Source organism: Eretmochelys imbricata, chromosome 13 (genome assembly GCF_965152235.1).
Source record: "Eretmochelys imbricata isolate rEreImb1 chromosome 13, rEreImb1.hap1, whole genome shotgun sequence".
Classification (NCBI taxonomy): domain Eukaryota; kingdom Metazoa; phylum Chordata; order Testudines; family Cheloniidae; genus Eretmochelys; species Eretmochelys imbricata.
Window position 1 is genome coordinate 17,582,624 of NC_135584.1, and position 17,891 is coordinate 17,600,514.

At 38.8% G+C, this 17,891-nt stretch overlaps 1 protein-coding gene across 1 annotated transcript in view; it reads right to left on the bottom strand.

Moving 5' to 3' along the window:
- The window catches only part of ARFGEF2 (ARF guanine nucleotide exchange factor 2), a 59,809-nt gene that overhangs the window by 5,289 nt on the left and 36,629 nt on the right, over positions 1-17,891 (bottom strand). The window contains exons 19-37 of the mRNA XM_077831605.1: positions 17,432-17,583; positions 16,883-17,011; positions 16,219-16,377; positions 14,077-14,224; positions 12,740-12,839; positions 11,853-11,893; positions 11,596-11,765; positions 10,036-10,187; positions 9,718-9,890; positions 6,966-7,126; positions 5,992-6,122; positions 5,759-5,888; positions 5,205-5,340; positions 4,138-4,276; positions 4,005-4,059; positions 3,640-3,754; positions 3,096-3,226; positions 1,526-1,694; positions 9-147 (exon numbers count right to left, since the gene is read on the bottom strand). Of these exons, the coding sequence (XP_077687731.1) occupies positions 9-147; positions 1,526-1,694; positions 3,096-3,226; positions 3,640-3,754; positions 4,005-4,059; positions 4,138-4,276; positions 5,205-5,340; positions 5,759-5,888; positions 5,992-6,122; positions 6,966-7,126; positions 9,718-9,890; positions 10,036-10,187; positions 11,596-11,765; positions 11,853-11,893; positions 12,740-12,839; positions 14,077-14,224; positions 16,219-16,377; positions 16,883-17,011; positions 17,432-17,583 (2,530 nt within the window). The remainder of the gene's footprint in view (positions 1-8; positions 148-1,525; positions 1,695-3,095; positions 3,227-3,639; positions 3,755-4,004; positions 4,060-4,137; positions 4,277-5,204; positions 5,341-5,758; positions 5,889-5,991; positions 6,123-6,965; positions 7,127-9,717; positions 9,891-10,035; positions 10,188-11,595; positions 11,766-11,852; positions 11,894-12,739; positions 12,840-14,076; positions 14,225-16,218; positions 16,378-16,882; positions 17,012-17,431; positions 17,584-17,891) is intronic.

Below are 17,891 nucleotides of genomic sequence, written 5' to 3' on the forward strand. Positions count from 1 at the left end.
ATTCTTACTTTAGGAGTCGTCGTTGTATAGCATCCCAAGAATCTCTGCGGCTTTCATCAACGTACATTCGGAAGAGGATTCTCAAGCAACAGGCCAAGCTGCTGGTCTCTTGTTTTAAAAGATTGGGTTTTGACTTACCCTTGAACCCTAGAAATGAATTAAAATTGGATACATTCATACATCTTTGGATATAGTTTAGAAACAGTAAAAAGCATAATTAAACTTCTAGATACCAGCTAGGCAGACCAACTTACTGTAGTGCTGCCTAAATCATTTTAAGGGATAACTTAATTACACAGAAATGTTTAAAACAACTAATCCTGCAGGCTGTTGACATGACATCTGATGGGAGCATGGTCAGGGTTTGTCATGGAGCCTTAGGTGGTATGCAAGTCACTTGTGAGGTTTAGATTTGTAAACTACATAGGTTTGGATTTGCCTCTAAAATACCTGTGTATTTTACTATTCGATCCAGATATGGTCCCACAAAACTCAGCTCAGCACACACAACTCTCCTTCATATTTTATATGGTGTTTTATTCAAAAAACCAGACCAGACACATACACACCCCCAAAGTCAGAAGCAAGAGCCTTGCAAAACTGCTTGATATAACTTTTTTTTTTTTTTTTTTTTAAATAGCTCCCCAAGTTGGTACAGAGTTACCACCAAGTACCAGTATTGGTCAAAGATACTGCCACAAGGTAGCCCAGTGATTAGTGATGAGCAGGGATCCTATAAATCCATTTGCCATGGAAAAAGGTAGAATTTGCATTTTTACAGATAATCTTCCGTTTCTACATTTCGTGAAAAAACAAACACATATATACAGTAGAACCCCGTTTATCTGAGCCTCCATTATCTGGCTCTCCATATTAACCAAACTGAAGTGGACAGCCCGAGCCTGGCCGCCACCCAGGGCTGAAGCTCTACGGATTATCCAAATATTTGATCATCCGATCTGACCTCAGTCCCAATTAGATCAGATAACTGGGATTCCACTGAACCTATATGTATTGTGGTTAGAGAAATTAAAGTTCAGAGTTTCATTTTAATCATGGAAAAAAATAGGTTTTTATACCTTTGTATCAGACAATATTTTTATTGTTATTTTTTTTAAATCATGGAAAACTGGCATCTCTGGTGATGAGCACTTCCATGCAAGAAGATTGGATTCCACTGATCCCTGGGCCAACTCCCCTACCATCAATAACACCCCCCCGACAAAGTTATATTGATGAAACTGAATTACATAAATAAAATCCAATGTTTCCCATCATGTTTCTATTTCATTGTAAATGAAGTAGGTCTTTTGATCAATATTTCAATTTTGTAATTAAAGTAATCAGAAAAGTGACAAGTCTAATATAGAGCAGCTAAGTAGCACTATGTGATTAAAAACATTAAATATATACTATATTTGGAAAAAGTCACACTGCTATACTACATATTCCTACCTTAGGGTAAATATTTAATAAACCCACAAGCAAGAAAGCTCAAAACCATTACTAAGTAACATGTGCTCACCGGCTCTCCATAGGACAGTTCGCTGCTCATAATTTGAGTTAAAGGCTTTTGAAAATGAATGAGATTCTTGCAAACAATCCAATAACTTAAAAAGATGTTGTGAAGTTATGTACTTATACATTCCTTGCTCTTCTGTGTCAATGTGGATATCTGCATCCAGTGTGTCCCTCTGCATAGAAAATCAAGTTATTAGTGGTGATTAATGGAGAAGGGGTCCAAAAGAACTGTGTGTTATACAGTGAAGTACCTAAATCCAGAATAATTCCATTGTCAGAGATGTAAATGAAATTTACTCAAGAGTTACAGAGCAAAGTTCTGCTCACAATAACTACACATCTGTTTTTATGAGACCAGTGGGTTTGGAGAATGTTAGGGCTGTGTGTTTCAGTGTTGTGCTGTGATTTAGTGCTTTCCCTCCTACTAGTGTATTTCCAAAAATACTTGATATAATTTATTTTAGCAATTAGCATAAGATTAGATCAAAAAAGAAGACCTCTATTTCAAGGCACAGAGAGGTCCTGCTGAGTGATACAAAGCACTTGCCTGCCCACAAGGGCTGATTCACTGCCTCTGCAGAGCTCTGAAGACTGTCAGACAAGTTAACTAGTCAGATATATAGTTCCACATGCTTAAGCAGATGCTGTACAATGTAAGAGTTCAGCTTCTTTGCCTTAATTAGAAGTTGCACGTATAGAATCTTATTCTCTATATTTGTAAGACATGCACCCATTACACAAGCCTCTGACATAACCCATTAATAACAGACCTGCCAACTGTCAGGAAGCAGACAATCCCAAAATATCAGCTTCACCTCTACTCCCAAGCAATAGAATATAGGAGTTAACAGGTTTGGTGAGGGTGGTTAAGACAAACCCCGATCCAAACCCCTAACCCAGCCCTCTACTGGAACAAGCAGGTGGGCCTTGCACAGTGCTCTCAAGATCAGGGTATTTGGACCTGAAACATGGAGTTTCAGAGTTAAGGATTTGTCACTGAAGGCAGCCTGCTATCAGCCTCAGAGGTGAAGCCTTGTTAAACAAAGAATAACTTCTCCCCACACACAGTGTGCATTCTAAGAGAGATGCTCCTTTCAGAAAGTACAGTGCAGAACAGTGGTCCCCAACCTTTCTTGTGGGAATAGCATATTGCTATTCCCAGAAGACTGTGGCGGGTGCTAGATACCCCGCTGTCAAAATTCCACCGCTGGAAAGCAGCAGCAGCAAGAAGCGTCACCGCCAAAATACGACAACGCTTCTAGGCGGCTTTTAGGTGGCAGGGTGTCCTGCGGGTGCACAAAAATGCTCTGGCGGGCGCCATGGCGCCCTCAGGCACCACAGCACCCATGGGCACCGCATTGGGGACCCCTGGTGTAGAAAGTCTGTTCAGAAATGGGAAGTTCATACAGGAAGTTACACTCTATTGAACCCATTTTAAAATTATTATGCTTATAGTCTTAATGGTTGGAAGGCCTTCCTCAAACTGTAAAGCACTACAAAAAGTGCTAATTATTACTAGGATAGTAAGATGCAAAGGCAAAAGATTATTATGTTCAGAATCTAAGATAAATTACCTGGGCTGCAGCCATGTGCTCAGCATCCTCCTTCTTGCTAGTTGCTGGGTAGAATACTATGTTGTCAATGGTCTGTATCAATTCCAGCTGCACCACACATTTAATAAGGAGGCCAGCAAACAGTTTCTGGTCTAATAGAATAGAGGAACTCTGGTTTTCAGTCTAGTTTTAGAAGTGACTTATGATAAAGTATGTGTTAAACTAAAAGACTAAAACTCATATTTCCACCAGCATCTCCATACCCACTTATTTTGTGTGTTATCTTTGAAGTACAGTACCATATTGCATAGTCAAATATTTTCTCCATTATAATTATAATCATGGTAGAAATGGGAGAGTAGATTATGTGCTTTGGCTGGTAAGTTTTCATTAAAACATTAGGGCACATGAAGCACCGATTTAGGAACCTCAGAAAGTTAGGTGTTTTTTTTTTTAAAAAAAAAAGTTAGCAGAGCAATTTTTTTTGTTTTTAATTAAATGACTTGGGTCAGTGACTAGAGGTTTTGTTGAAGCTAAAAAACTTTACAGTGAAATACATCCTTACTTGCATAAGGACCGCCTTTCCAGCTGTCATCTGTGGGATTTGAAAACTGACTCTGTCCCCTTTCCGAAGCATTTTTATCAATACTGCTTAGAGACTGGCGATCCAGGTCCACATCCTAGAAGTGACAATTGAAGATAGAATTCTGTTTATCCAATGTACTTAAAATCTGTCACAACTCAGTTTTCACATGACATAACTAATGTGGCTTAAGTTTTCTACTATCAAAGTATTGAGATAGTCTTGCATTTGACTTTATGATCTTTTGGCCCTGGCATAGAGCATTAGTCTGTATTTAATTCCAGTATGTGTCTTTACAAACAGATTTACCACATTAAGTATTTCAAACAGAACAGTTTAAGTCTTACCAAATGCTTTTCAGATGAATCATCCTCCATTCCTGCTGGCTTCCATGTCAGCAAGCTTCACAGAGAAAAGAAATCATAAATAACCTTAGCATGACAGCTGGTCTCAAAACAAATTTATGTTGGACTAACTTACACATGAGGAATGGTGGTTTTGAAGATTTCTAGCATACAATTGCATGTTTGGTCCCAGACTTCAGGACTGAATTTCTGTCCATTTAGTATCACCAGGTTTTCTAGACAGTTTGTACCTGATCGAGCCAGCTGTTCATTATCTGTAAAATAAATTATCCTTATTTATTAATCTCTCAGCTCTTCTATTCAAACAATGTGAATTAAACATCTACTGTGCTTGCCAGTCATTATGCATGTTTGTTATTATGATGCAATTTGGTATTTGTACCAAATTTCTAATAGCTCAAAGCTTAGAGTGTTATCATTATTTGTGTGACAGTAAGCACCAAGATCAGGACCCTAGTGTACAAAGACAGTAAGAATCCCTACTGTGAGGAACCTGCAAGCTAAACAGACAAGACAAATGGAGAGAGAGGAAAGAAGCAGAGAAAGAAAGTGTCTTGCCAAGGTCACAGAGCAGACCAGTGACAGAGCTGGGAATAGAGACTAGATCTCCTGACTCCTAGTCCAGTGCCCGAGAGGCTCCAAGTCATTTTCCCATGAAATAATAAACTAGGCACAATGGAGGATTTAAGGACAGTTTGAGTTTAATTCACAAGCCACCCTTTCCTTCCCAGTCTTCCCCACATATTCTGTGCTGTCTGCATAAAAAGGTTATGGTAGCTGACCCCTTATGTCTCTTGTTCAAGTAAGTATTCTAACTTTTTAGAATGCCGTCTATATAGATAGAGGGACAATTTTCAAAAGCGTGAAAGTAATGCGAGATTAAATGTTATTCATGCAGGAAACAAAAAATGCTGAATTTGCCAAAAGAAGAAAGGATAATGGCAAAAGTGTAAACATAACTCATGTTGAAGCAAAAGAAGTTAAAGATCTTTCTTAAGTTGCAACACACATTTGGCAAAAATTGCACAGACAGAGAAAAGTCACTAATAGATTAAACAGCATGAAAAACATTCTTGCAACAGTTTTAAATATATATATAGTGGTTTATTTTCCTTGCTTTGATTACCTCGAGAAAAGAAAAGTTAAAGCAAAACAATGTGTATATGTATGTAAATAAGCTACCTTGTTTTACACACCAGTGTAACTGTGCAAATATGTCAGGAAGAAGGATCTCATTTAAAGCTTCATAAAACTGCGTGAATACATCACAGATTGCATAAAGTGCATGGTTACATGTAGTTGTCATCCATTCAGATTTCTGCAAGACAACGACAGGCCTTTATTTTTGTTATGGTAATTTTTGTTATGCTGAATGGAAAGAACGGGTTCCCATATTATGGTGGTACATGGCGTAGGATTGGCTTTACTATTCATGTCTCTCTGCATACAGAGGAATATAGTTTGGATAAAATTGAACCATCTTGTAAGTACCTTGAGTCAGGGGTGATTAGAAACTAGTTACCATTTGGGTGTAGGAACACACATAATACCACTGTCCAGGCTGAACCAGTTTTGTTTTTTAAAAAGTACCAGACGTCAGTCTACCAGGCCTAAGAATCTGGCTCCTTCCAGGAACAGTAGGATTTCACTAAGTGGAAGTTTAGGGGGTTGATTTCACAATTGTATGGAACCTCTTACTTTTGTCATAACAAGATCCTTCAGAGGGCTTTCATTACCTCAGTTTGTTGTTCAGGAAGCTTCATATTGTCAAATATCCGAAACACAATCCTAAACAGATCTTGCCACCAGTGTTTTTCAAAGGTATGGCCATAGCTCTTCATTATTTCAAACATCACTGTTAGGCCTCTACAATAAGGAAACAGGAATACAAAAATAAGATGCTAAAATGGTTGCCTCTGATCAGAGTTTTAATAACTGAATGCAGCTAAAAAGCAAAGATCCTCTTTACCTTGTCCGAACATCTAATTTGCATCGATTAATGATGCAGGAAAGTTCAAATAAAATAGGGAACCATCCTCTGACCCAGACCCTGTCTCCAGTAGCAACATTCATGTCATCACTTGTATATTCTCGCAATACCTGAAAGCCATTTAGAGAAAGATTATTACCTTTCTATTAAGTCATATCTAAAAGACTTCAGACTTAAACTAAACTAAATTGCATCTTCTAAACAGAATTTGGCTATTCAAAATTTAAGTAAGTAGTGAGAAGTCAAAGCAGATATGTGATTAACCCTTTCCTAATTTGTTTCTCCAAGTACCTCCATGAACACTTCTAAATAATAAAAATATTCATCTAGTTCTTTTCCTACTCTAGGTTTAAAAAAAAATATTTGGCTCTTTTGGTACATTGGAGACAAGATTTCAGATCAACCTCTTAACTGCACCCACATTTACACACAATTGCTCATCCAAACAGATGTGCGTGCGCAGTTCTGCAGAAGTCAATGCTGTGCTTGTGCATGCAAGAACTGATGAACCTGCAAATCTTGCAAGATTAATGAACCATGTTAATTAGGTAACTTCAGCCTAGATTCTTTTTAACAGAATTACTGTAATATTACATATTTATACAATAGGGATTTGGCATTAAGCTCTAACAGGATAGAAAGTGACATGCAATATGACTGTAAAATTGCGAGAGTCCTAATTTAGAGTTAAAAGTTTACAATTTTTGTTTAACAAAGCTGCAACAGCCAATTTTATCCAGCTATTTCCACACCTGATTGAAACAAGGTATTCCCCATTTTCTAAGGAGGATGGTTGACTAGCGTTAAGTATGTTCTGCTAGTGCTAAACAAGTGTCTAATTTGGGGTAAACATATTCACTAAGACCATAAAGTCCACGTTTAAGAGCAGAGAGTCTTAGCTATAGGAGTAATCACAGTTTAAAACTAAAAATTATTACAAGAACAGAAAATACCTGTGGTCTTTCTGAAACATATTTAGCACAATAACGGATAAGTCGGATTGCTTCCATACTGGTGTCCGGAAATGCTGCATTACAGGCAAATTCAGATAAACATTTTACAGCATCCTGGAATGAATCTATTGCTGCTGGAAAATGCTGCTGAAAAATATTGGCTGGGGAAAACAAAGGAAAGAGAAATGTCTTAAATATACTAATATTGTATCAGACTTTTTGAGCCAGAGCCTCCACTGATGTAAACTGGCATACTTTCACTGAAGTCAATGAAGCTATACCGATTTGTATCAGCTGAGGATCTAGCCATTTGATTGCATCAATATTAAACACTGAACAGTATTACAGAAACACAGCACAATTTCTTAGTGTATACAACATGTAAACAGTATTAATATAAAAAAAATCCATGGGGGGAGATGGAAGAGAGGAAAGAGGAGAGAAAAAAGTTATTCTGTTAGTTTATAAGTATAATGCTATTAAATGCAAAGAGCAGTTAGGCCCTACTCTATACATAAGGCAGATCTAACTATATCAGCGTACAAACTACAGCCTTGCTCCCGCCGATGTAAGTGCCCTACTACACTGACATAACTCCTCCACCTCCACGAGGGGTGTAGGGCTCATATCAGTGTAGTTAGGGCCATGCAGTGTCAATGTAGACACTGTGTAACTTACATCAGCTACTGGCGGTCTTGTCAATTTCACAGCTCTGCTGGAGCTCTGAAATTGATAAAAAAAGCCCAGCTCCCCAGTGAGGATGCTGCCCGGTCTCTGCTCCAGGCCAGGCTGTCACCTGGGCTCCTGGTGGTGCTGCTTCGGATCCCCACTCCCACTGGGAGCCCAGCAGCACAGAGGCTCCCAGCTGGGAGTCTGGCTGCCCCCCAGCAGGCTCCCTGCTTCTCACCAGAGGCGAGAAACCTGAGTGGCTTCCCCCCCGGCTTCCTACTGGGAGCAGGAAGGCGAGAAGCCCCTGGGGACAGCTGGGCTCCTGGCAGGGGAAACTTCACAAAGCTGAGCGCCCTGGCTCTAAGCCCCCCTACGCTGCCACTCTTCAGTCGGTGGAAGCACTCCTCGTGAGGACACACACCACTGACAGAAGGAGGGTAGTGTAGACATCAGCCACCACAATAAATTATTGTGGTGGCTGTAAGTCGACCTAACCTAGGTCGGTTTAAGACAGTAGTGTAGACATGCCCTTAGTTTCACTTTTTAACTCGTATAGTCAATTTCTTCCTTGCTGTAAAAAGCACTTAAACAGCAACAGAGCAGAACAACAACTTTTACAAAAGTACACTGAGAATGTTTAAAAATAAGTTTCAGGGCATATATTACAAGTAATATGCCATTAGAAACTAGAATTACTTCATTTCAAAAATTTTGAGTACACAGTGTCCCTCCTTTTTAATTAGAGCACCAATTTGCCCAAATATCTTTTTAATAGAAGAATAGATGGCTCTGTAGGGCTAACTCAGCAAGTAAAATATCTAGGGCTGTTGAGTAATCGCAGTTAATTCACACGATTAAAAAAATTATTTGTGATTAATTGCAGTTTTAATCGCACTGTTAAACAATAGAATATCAACTGACATTTATTATAAATATTTTTGGATGTTTTTCTACATTTTCAAATATGTTGATTTCAATTACAGCACAGAATACGAAGTGTACAGTGCTCACTTTAGATTATTTTTGATAATTTTTACAGAGCAAGTATTTGTAAACAAAAGAAGTGGTATTTTTTCCAATTCACCTCATACATGTACTGAAGTGTGATTTCTTTTACTGTGAAAGTGCAACTTACAAATGTAGATTTTGTTGTTGTTGCATAACTGCACTCAAAAACAAAACAATGTAAAACTTTAGAGTCTATAAGTCCACTCAGTCCTACTTCTTGTTCAGCCAATTGCTAAGACAATCAAGTTTGTTTACATTAATGGGAGATAATGCTGCCTGCTTCTTGTTTACAATGTCACCCAAAAGTGAAAACAGTTTTTTGCATAGCACTTTTGTAGCTGGCACTGCAAGGTATTTACATGCCTGATGCGCTAAAGCTCCAGCATGTACTGTTTAAAAGACAGAGTGGATAAAGCACTGGGTATTCGAGGGGGTATGGGTGGGTTGCATTGTACTAACAATCTGACATGACAAAGAGGGTGGGGGGAGAGAAAGTACTACTGCAACATCTGATCCAGCCTTGAAATCAAGTCATTTGTAGTTTTTTTTCCCTGTCTAAGGAGAAGTGTGAGGGTGGAGTGTCTTAAATCGCAGTTAATTATGATAAAGGGCTGTGAATAGATTATGCTTGGACTGGGAAGAGTTTTCCTCTAGCCATCCATGACATTTCTAAGGCACCCATCACTGCCTTTGCTGGAGGCTATATATCAGAGACACAGTACTTAACTAAATCTAGAAGGCTAATCTAGGTGCCCAGATGTATTATATAGGGTTGAGAGAACACTTTCATATTACTATTAAAAGTATTTCATATACCCAATTGGATTCAGATTATATTCAATGATACTTACAGATCATGCCATAAACTATCAGGCATTGTACAATACAGTTTGGTCTTCCTTGATACAGAATTGTTAGAGCCAGGGGAGCAGGCAAAACTTAACCACATACTTTAAGCAATTTGGACATTTAAAAACACAACCCCCTCTACCACAATAGAGTTCATTGTGTAGACAGGCCCTTTTAGCACAAGAGTATGTTAGTTAAGGTGTTCCATCTGCCAACCACTACTTACTAACTATATGTCCTGTTGTTTGGAAAGCCAACTCTACAATATTCCCATCATGGTCTGAAGCAGCTTGGTGAAATACTGCAAAGATATTCTTCCAGCCTGAGCGAATGTTACCAGCCTGTGAGTTCACCATCTGAGCAATACAGCGTATTACCATGTCACGTATGGTAGGAGATCTTAAAGACAAATTAACCATGTTATTTGCCATTGCCTACACACTGGAGAGCACCCCACCCACATTACCACAGGAAACCTGGTCACATTTTAAGTTGCTGCTTAAAAACCCCCCAAGCCAAGACAGAAGTTTCAGTGCACGCACACCTGTTTTTCTTCATTATGTGCTCAAATGGCCTCAAAAAGTCCTTCTGGAAACGGAAGTTGGCTAATTCGCCCTTCTCGAGAAACTTCATTGATAGCTGCCTTAATGAATCAACTGCAAAGATGGCCACATCTTCATTAGGGTTACATCCAACCTAGTAACAGAGAAGGAAAAGGCGTGTGTGTGTCTTAACGAACATTTAAAAATTAGTGTGAACTATACTACACAAAGCCACCATGGGCATTTCATTTCCATGACCCAACCTTTATATACCTAAATGGTTTTTACAAACGTATAATGGCTGTCTAAAGAACCCCAGGGATTAGTTTACTAAGGGGCATGAGGGAAGGAGTACACCACCAAACTATCAGGATAGGACATGTAGAATCATTTTATGTTAGAGAGTTCGCATATTTGAGTTTGCAAATACTCAGTTTCCCTGTATACTCATTATTTTTCTAGTTTCAGTAAGATAACATTTCATAGCAAGAACAAACCTCATAAGCTTGAGCATTTTGCTTAAATGCCTAAAGATAGGAACAGAGATCATAATGAGCTGATTTTTTCGGAGATTCTGACCGCTCAGTCACTGACTTCAATAGGAGCTACAGGTGGTCAGTATATCTTGTCAGGAGTGGAAGGAAGTCAGATAGGCAACTAAATCACAGTTAACTTTAGGCACCTACATCTGAATGTTTTGGCAAGGATTAAGTGAATGCGGAAATATTAAATTAAAAGATTCATTTAGAACAATCCAGATATTTATGCTGCACATCATCGATGTTCCTAGGCTAGATGTTGTGGTTAGACCATGTTTTTCTGAACTTGACATGTGTGCTTTTGCTCATGTTCAAACTAAAGAAACAGACTCCTGAGCTGGTAAAACAAATTGAGAATTCAGATTTTTTTTTAAAAGAGAATCAGATGGGTATTTTGTTTGCTTTGATTGATTGTGTGGAAAAGGATTAGCAGTGGAGACTACCAGGAGAGACAAATAAATTCATTATCCAAGCATGTCAAAAGGAACACACATGGTTGCTGTCCCTCAATCTACACACATTTTATAAGATGAAACCTAACCAGGCATTACTGATTCCAAAAGGAAACTGCCTACACATAGTTTAGAAAGAAGGGGACAACAGAAATCATGTCCTGACATTCTCAATAAGGGAGAAAACAAAGGATGAAGAGAGCTGTCATATGATTTCCAAAAAAAAAAAAAAGGGGGGGGGGGGAGGGGGAGCGGGTGCGCCATGGGGAGAGACTGGGAGTGGCAGGGGGGACGATGATAGACATCTTTCCCCTCCTCCTTAAGATAATACCAATATTATAGCATAGGGAACACTTAGGACTTCTCCAACTCAAATGTAAAGAATGGCATAGCCTCAACTAAATCCATATTGATCAATACAGGTCAAAACCTATGATGTTCTGAATCAGGAAAGCCCTCCAAGACATTCTCTTAGGCATCTTAATAAGGGAAAGCTGATGAGCACGATTCCAACTAGACTCAAAAATAGTACTACAAAAGCATGTTGCGTAACCTTTAAGTTCTGAAGTACCTTATTGAAATGATCTCCTATCACATGCCATATCCTTGACCATTGCAGTCTAATTCGATTCATATTGTAATACGAGATCTCTACTATCTTCTGCAGGCTGAACATGCGAGGATGGTGGGGGGAAGCCAGCTCGTCCATGGAAACAGCACACAGCCATCGGACAAAATCAACTGAATATTAAACAGATAATACAAGTCATGAGATTGGGGTGTTCTACTGCAACACAGTTAATTTCCTCATATGTTCAGCATACATACCTATTGCATTTCCGTCCAACCGTGTTGATCCTGTAAATATTCTGTAGAACAAATCAAGATATGTGATAAAATGTAAGTTATATTTAAAAAATAGGAGAAGGACATAACACACTAAAGTATTTCCAGGTTAAAAGGTTCAAGTTTATAAAGAAACCTTGATGCTGAAAAATAGACTAGCAAGATAATGCTTTGGATTTCCACCAGTGACTTACGGGTGGAAAGAGTGAATTATGTACAGGGAGGAAGTAAAACAGGAAAGCTGAAATACAGAAGGCAGCATGGTCTAATAGACTGAGGGCATTGATGCATTTCAGACACTTTGACTTGGGTTAATTACCCAGTAATGACAAAAAGTCTAACTGTAAAGTAGCTGCTCATGGCCAAATATAAAAAGGACAAACCCAGTGTAGCAGACAGCCTTTATAAAAATCACCAAGTGTGCAGTACAAAGGCACCAATTTAATGAATTTGGGTCTCCATTTCTCCAAATGGAAAGAGTTAAGAATACACAAACGTTCTCTCTCTCTCTCTCTCTCTACTTCCCACCCTCAAAGCCCACTTAAATTAATGTGCATACGTTCTTTTTTCCAATTATCCAGCTATCAATGGTAACACCAGACTAGTTTACTGGAAGAGTCTTTCCCTCTCTTTAGTGTTGCAGGACTGAAGTTTAAAAAAACCCACAACAACAACCACCCACCAGAATATTTTACCATTGTCAGGTCCAGGAGATTTGGCATCATTCAAGGTGAATGCCAACCTGTTCTTAAACTGATTTTAAGTTAGGCTTTGACAGCCAACCACTCTGTTGCTCTGCAGGGGGAAATCAGGACAGTTTGGGTAACTCTTGATTTGCAAGTTACTACAGACAGAAAGCACTACAATACCTGTCCACTGCCACCACCACACTTTGCGAGCTGGTCTCACCCACAGACTCCTGAATGCTGGCCATATGCCTTTTATCAACTCCACCCCCAACTAGGTTACCTGTAATAAAACATTCAGATCCAAACGTTTAATCTGATGAAATATTCACAGTTAAATACCAACAATATGCTCAATTTTATACAAAACAGGAATTCAGATGGGTCCCTGCTCCCAAGCAGCTTAGAATTTATACAGGACAGGTGCTATAGGTCAGAAATGATGCACCTGATTATTCTGCATTTGAAAGTCCAGTCTCAAAGTAGTGTACCTCTTAAAAACATTAATTGCCTGAACATTATTTCAACAAGTTCATAACAAAAGTTATGATCATGTGAAGATTTTGTGGGGGAGGGAAGAGATGTTTTAACGGATACAGTTTTGCATCCTTAATTTTGGTGGCTAGTATCCATTATAGGAAAGCAGGCCATCAAGATTACAATAGTGGTGCAAATCATCTTTAACATTTGAGAAATGCATTAGTAGTTAAATAATCTTTGTCATGACAATTATGCCTAAAGCCTACAATAAAAACATTTGAATGTAATATTTGTAATTAACCTACAGTGTAACACTGGTACTACATAAACATTTATTACTGAGTATGAGCAATTAGTACTGGACACGTTTAATTACATTCATATACAGAATGTGATACTGTCTCAGTGGAACTCTAGAGTAGTTCTACATTATGTGTTTTTTCATGGAGAGAGTTTATTTCTTTTCTCAGGTAAAGGCAGACTACCATCGTCCCCCTAATCCCCACTTACAAACCAGATTTTAGACTACGCAACATACATTAGGGTGAAATATTTAACTTGAAAACCATCTATCGCCACATCTCAAGGCAGAAAATTGTTAGTATCAGCAAAATGTAGTGGTATTCAGACAGATTTCAGTAATTTCAACATTTTTATTTCAAAATGGAATGAAAAAAGTAGAGCTTTTAATGTCTGTAACAAGACTATGGCCATACTAGATCTGATGTAACAAAGTTATGACCACACTCAAGTTCCTACAAGGCAGTTAATCTGGGTAGTCTATGAAGTAATTTCTCATAGCTGATTTATAGAAACTGGAACGCGTTCAGATGTTTAATCATTACCAAGCTAGTTGAAGTAATGGGTACCTTCATTAATTATGTAGTGACACTAGTCTCTACGCAGTTAAAATGAAAGCAGGTAAATATACGACCCAACATCATGTGAAGAACTGATCATTCGTTCTCATAGTGACAAATGTTTAGGTTTAATTAACTTGTAAATGCAGGCTTGTTCAGTGACAGAGCTATTAATCTTACCTAGTCCCAGGCCCATGAATTCTTCTCCTCCAGATGTATAGCTTTTAATGCTGCCTTCCCTTTCACGCCCAGAGCCAGATAAGTATCGAGTTTTAACCCCAGTCCCTATAAGCTGTGCTAGTTCCAGCTGGCTGATGCATTTCAAGATCTAATAACAAAGGCACATTTCAATAATGTAAGTGACCGCTACCACGTTTTACCTTATGAGACTTCACAGGTAAACAAACCATTTTATACCTCAACACTTCTGTGATATAGGCAAATATAACTGCTAACTTACAATGGAATTAAGCAACTTGCCCAAGATCATAGTGAGTCAGTAGCAGCTGTGAAACACTGAACCCAGAAGTCCAACTCTTAGTTCTCTGGTCACTAGACCAAGTTTCCTCCTTAGGGTGTAGTTTAAGAATTTATACATTATGGAGCTTATTATCCAATAGTTTCTCTTTCCCCCACAGATAAATAAGTGAGCTCCCATTACTACAAATGGCAGCTGCAATGAAATTCCCACAATGCATCAAGTGAAGACAACCACAAGTTTACAACAGGATCATGATTCCAATTTGGTTTGACAAGTCTTGTCTTCTACTTCAATTCTAGCCCAGTCTCTCAAAGCTACCCATGCACGAAGGAGCCTATCTACTCTCTCCATGATAATACAAAAATTTATTAGATTAATCTCATGAACACAAAAAAGAGACTTGATTCAATATCTAAATGCAAAATTGTTTCTCAAAGTTGAAGCAGTTGTAAAGATCACTGGCAACATAGACATAGATACCAGATACTCGCATATGCCATCAAGGTAGAATTCATGGCCTTCTACTCTAAGACAGACCTTATTCTGAGGAGCTAGAGCTAGCAGGGCAGTTTCTCAGCCAATAAAAGAGTACTTTAATATCTTCAACTAGTCTGATATCCTTTCCACTAGAGGACAGTGCTGCACTCATCCATTTACCTAGGTACTTATATGGTCTCTATTGATGTAGCTTCCAAATACCTTCCAACCATGTAAAGACAGAAATTACTCTTTCCTTCCTAGATTGTAGGTGACAGCTTGATTACATTTATTGTGGGTTACAGGAGAAGCGGGGTGTTTGTGAAGAACTGAATCTCTCACACAGTGTCTATCTCAGATAGCATTTACTGCCACTCACACAAGTTTGCTTCCTTCCTGCTTTTTCTCTACTGCAAGCTGTCCTAACGATACGGCTATCCATGTGGGCAGTGGGGTATGAGGGGATGCCAATTCATTACAATGGCGAGACACACACCAACATTAGGTGAATTTTATGCTTTCAGTGGATACCTTTGAAAGAATGTTGAGAGAAATACAAGAAGAAAAATTAGTTGGACTATGAGGAAATGGAAACACCTCTTGCCTTCAGTTTCTGGCATCCATTATGGTGCTTAAAAATAAATTTTAGACAAGTCTTTAAGGAAAACTGAAGAGGCACTCTGGACAGAGTAATTGTACAACTAGTCAGGATCCTGTGTGCTTTATTATGAACTGAACCTAAATTCTGCAGCAAGGTCCTTTTGGATTGTGCAGAAATCTCCAGATCAGTAAACAAAACAATATAAATCCCAATTTTTGACTATTTTCATATTCTCTTAGTCACCGTAGTCTTTATATGTGTTTTCAGATTCGATTCAGTTTTACCCTTCTCCCGTTTTTCCATTTTCAATGTACAAAAGGTGTATGCACTGACAATAACTGCACCGCAGAGATTTCTGTGAGGAAAGGTTTGAGGGATGGACTAACCATATATTTTTCTGCTAAAAATATATATTTTTATTTAAACCATATATTTTTCTGCTATTTTTCTGAAGAGCACAATAGTTTACATATTGACTTTTGAAATGTCCTTAGGTTTCAGTGTTTCATGCTGTCTACAAAAAGCACAGTACTGGTTTCACTGTTCATGTCTGAGGTACCTTCACAACTACAAAGGATAGAAAGAATTTTATTAAACACTGAAAATGAGATACCAGTGCACAGTTTGTGGAATAAATCCCTTCATCGCAGCAGAGTTCTCTGGTGATGGAGTTTCAAAACCTGTGGGCTGTGCAAACGGTAGGCATAGCTCGGTAAGCTGTGAGCGCACACTGAAGCCTCACATTTACTATTCAAGTTTTTACCTCATGCCAGGAATTCCCAAGATAGTTGCCATCTGTATGGGCCACAGTAATAAGTGTCTTAATGGTGTCTATGTTTTTCTGTTTCATTTCTGTGATGCTAGAGCTGGCAGTCAACAGTGAGAAGCGAGCAAGGGCCTGCACATAGGCATCTCGTTCAAGCTAGAATGCAGATACAAATATGAGAACAGAAATAAGCCAGAGAAATTGAGATGTCTGCAAATACTAAAGAAAAAGCACACAACCTCCTCAGCTTTGAGTAACTTCTCTTCCAAGTATGCCTCTGTGATTGCAATTATGGCAAAGTATTTCCCAGTCAATATAGTACAGAAGAGCTGGAGACATACTAGAAAATTATCTTAATGGGAGCATCAGAAGTGGGAGGCATTTGAGGATTAAGAATAAAACTCCATTGTCTTTATTTATGATCCAGAGCTCCGGACAGTTTAAAACTAAAACTGTTCTGCAAACAAAACGTTATACATGTTGATTAGCAGAGCAAGTTATTTTAAAGCAAGTTATTTGCTTGAGATGACCGGTAGCTCAGTTACTTCAGCCCCTACTTTGACTTTGGTGTAAGCTAACATTTTTATAAATATTATTCCACATGTCAGAGTCCATGATGGCCTCCAGTGACCTAGACATAGCATGTCTGACATATACAAACCTGCATTCCAAAAATGCAGGCTATTCGGATTGCACATCGAATTCCTTCCAAACATAGAGATGCAACATCAGTGTCATCGCAGTTCTGAAGGCCAACGCTGTAAGCTGCCAATAACGGAGTCCATACAAGCTAGCAAAAAGAAAATCTTTGTAAGTTTAGCTTCATTACCACCAAATCATGGTTCTCCCTAATCCACTGGCTAGGGCAAACATTGCCCATGCCAACACTGTATCCTCCCATTCACATAATGAAGTGCCAGAATGTCATTTGCAGACTTTCTGTAGCATTGAGTATATTAATATCCCCTATAAAAAAAATAAGGCCCTTTTCCTGCCTCCGATACTCTCGGCTCTTCTCTTCACACTCCTGAGCCAGAAACTCTCATGGAAGAATGCAACACTTCTAGCCCCATCACAATACCGACACCTTCATAAAAGAGATGCACTGCTGCTCTCTATGGCTCAGTTATCACAGCTCTCAGTGAGGCATGTTATGAATTGAAGAGGATTACTGCCCAAACATACGTGACGGAGAAATCCATACACTCACTTTGAACATGGGTCTGACGTGATCCAGGTGAGTGGCACTAGTAAAGGGAGCCTTTGCATGGCTTACTGCCTCCATGAGGGCTTTAGCTGTTTTAGCCATTTGCTCCATCTCCAGGTTGTACAATAACCGCCGCTGCTTCTCATTGGCTACACCTACGAAGACCACCACAAAACCTGCATCATTATATGTATTTTTGCTATCAGGCTCCATTCCTTAGTTCTGGGTATCAGATGCTGAAGGTAGATTTTTTAATTTTTATCTAGAGACTTGTTCAGAAGCTTTCAAATTTACTCAAGATGCTGTCATGGGACTTTGCCTTTCATATAAGGTGTAAGCCTCGGGATGAAAAAAAACCCATGTCTAGTACAATAATCCACATAGATCGTAAGGTACACTATCGCAGCTATACAGCTCTTCCCTTAACAGTCTCACACACTTTATGACATGCTTCATAGAAAAA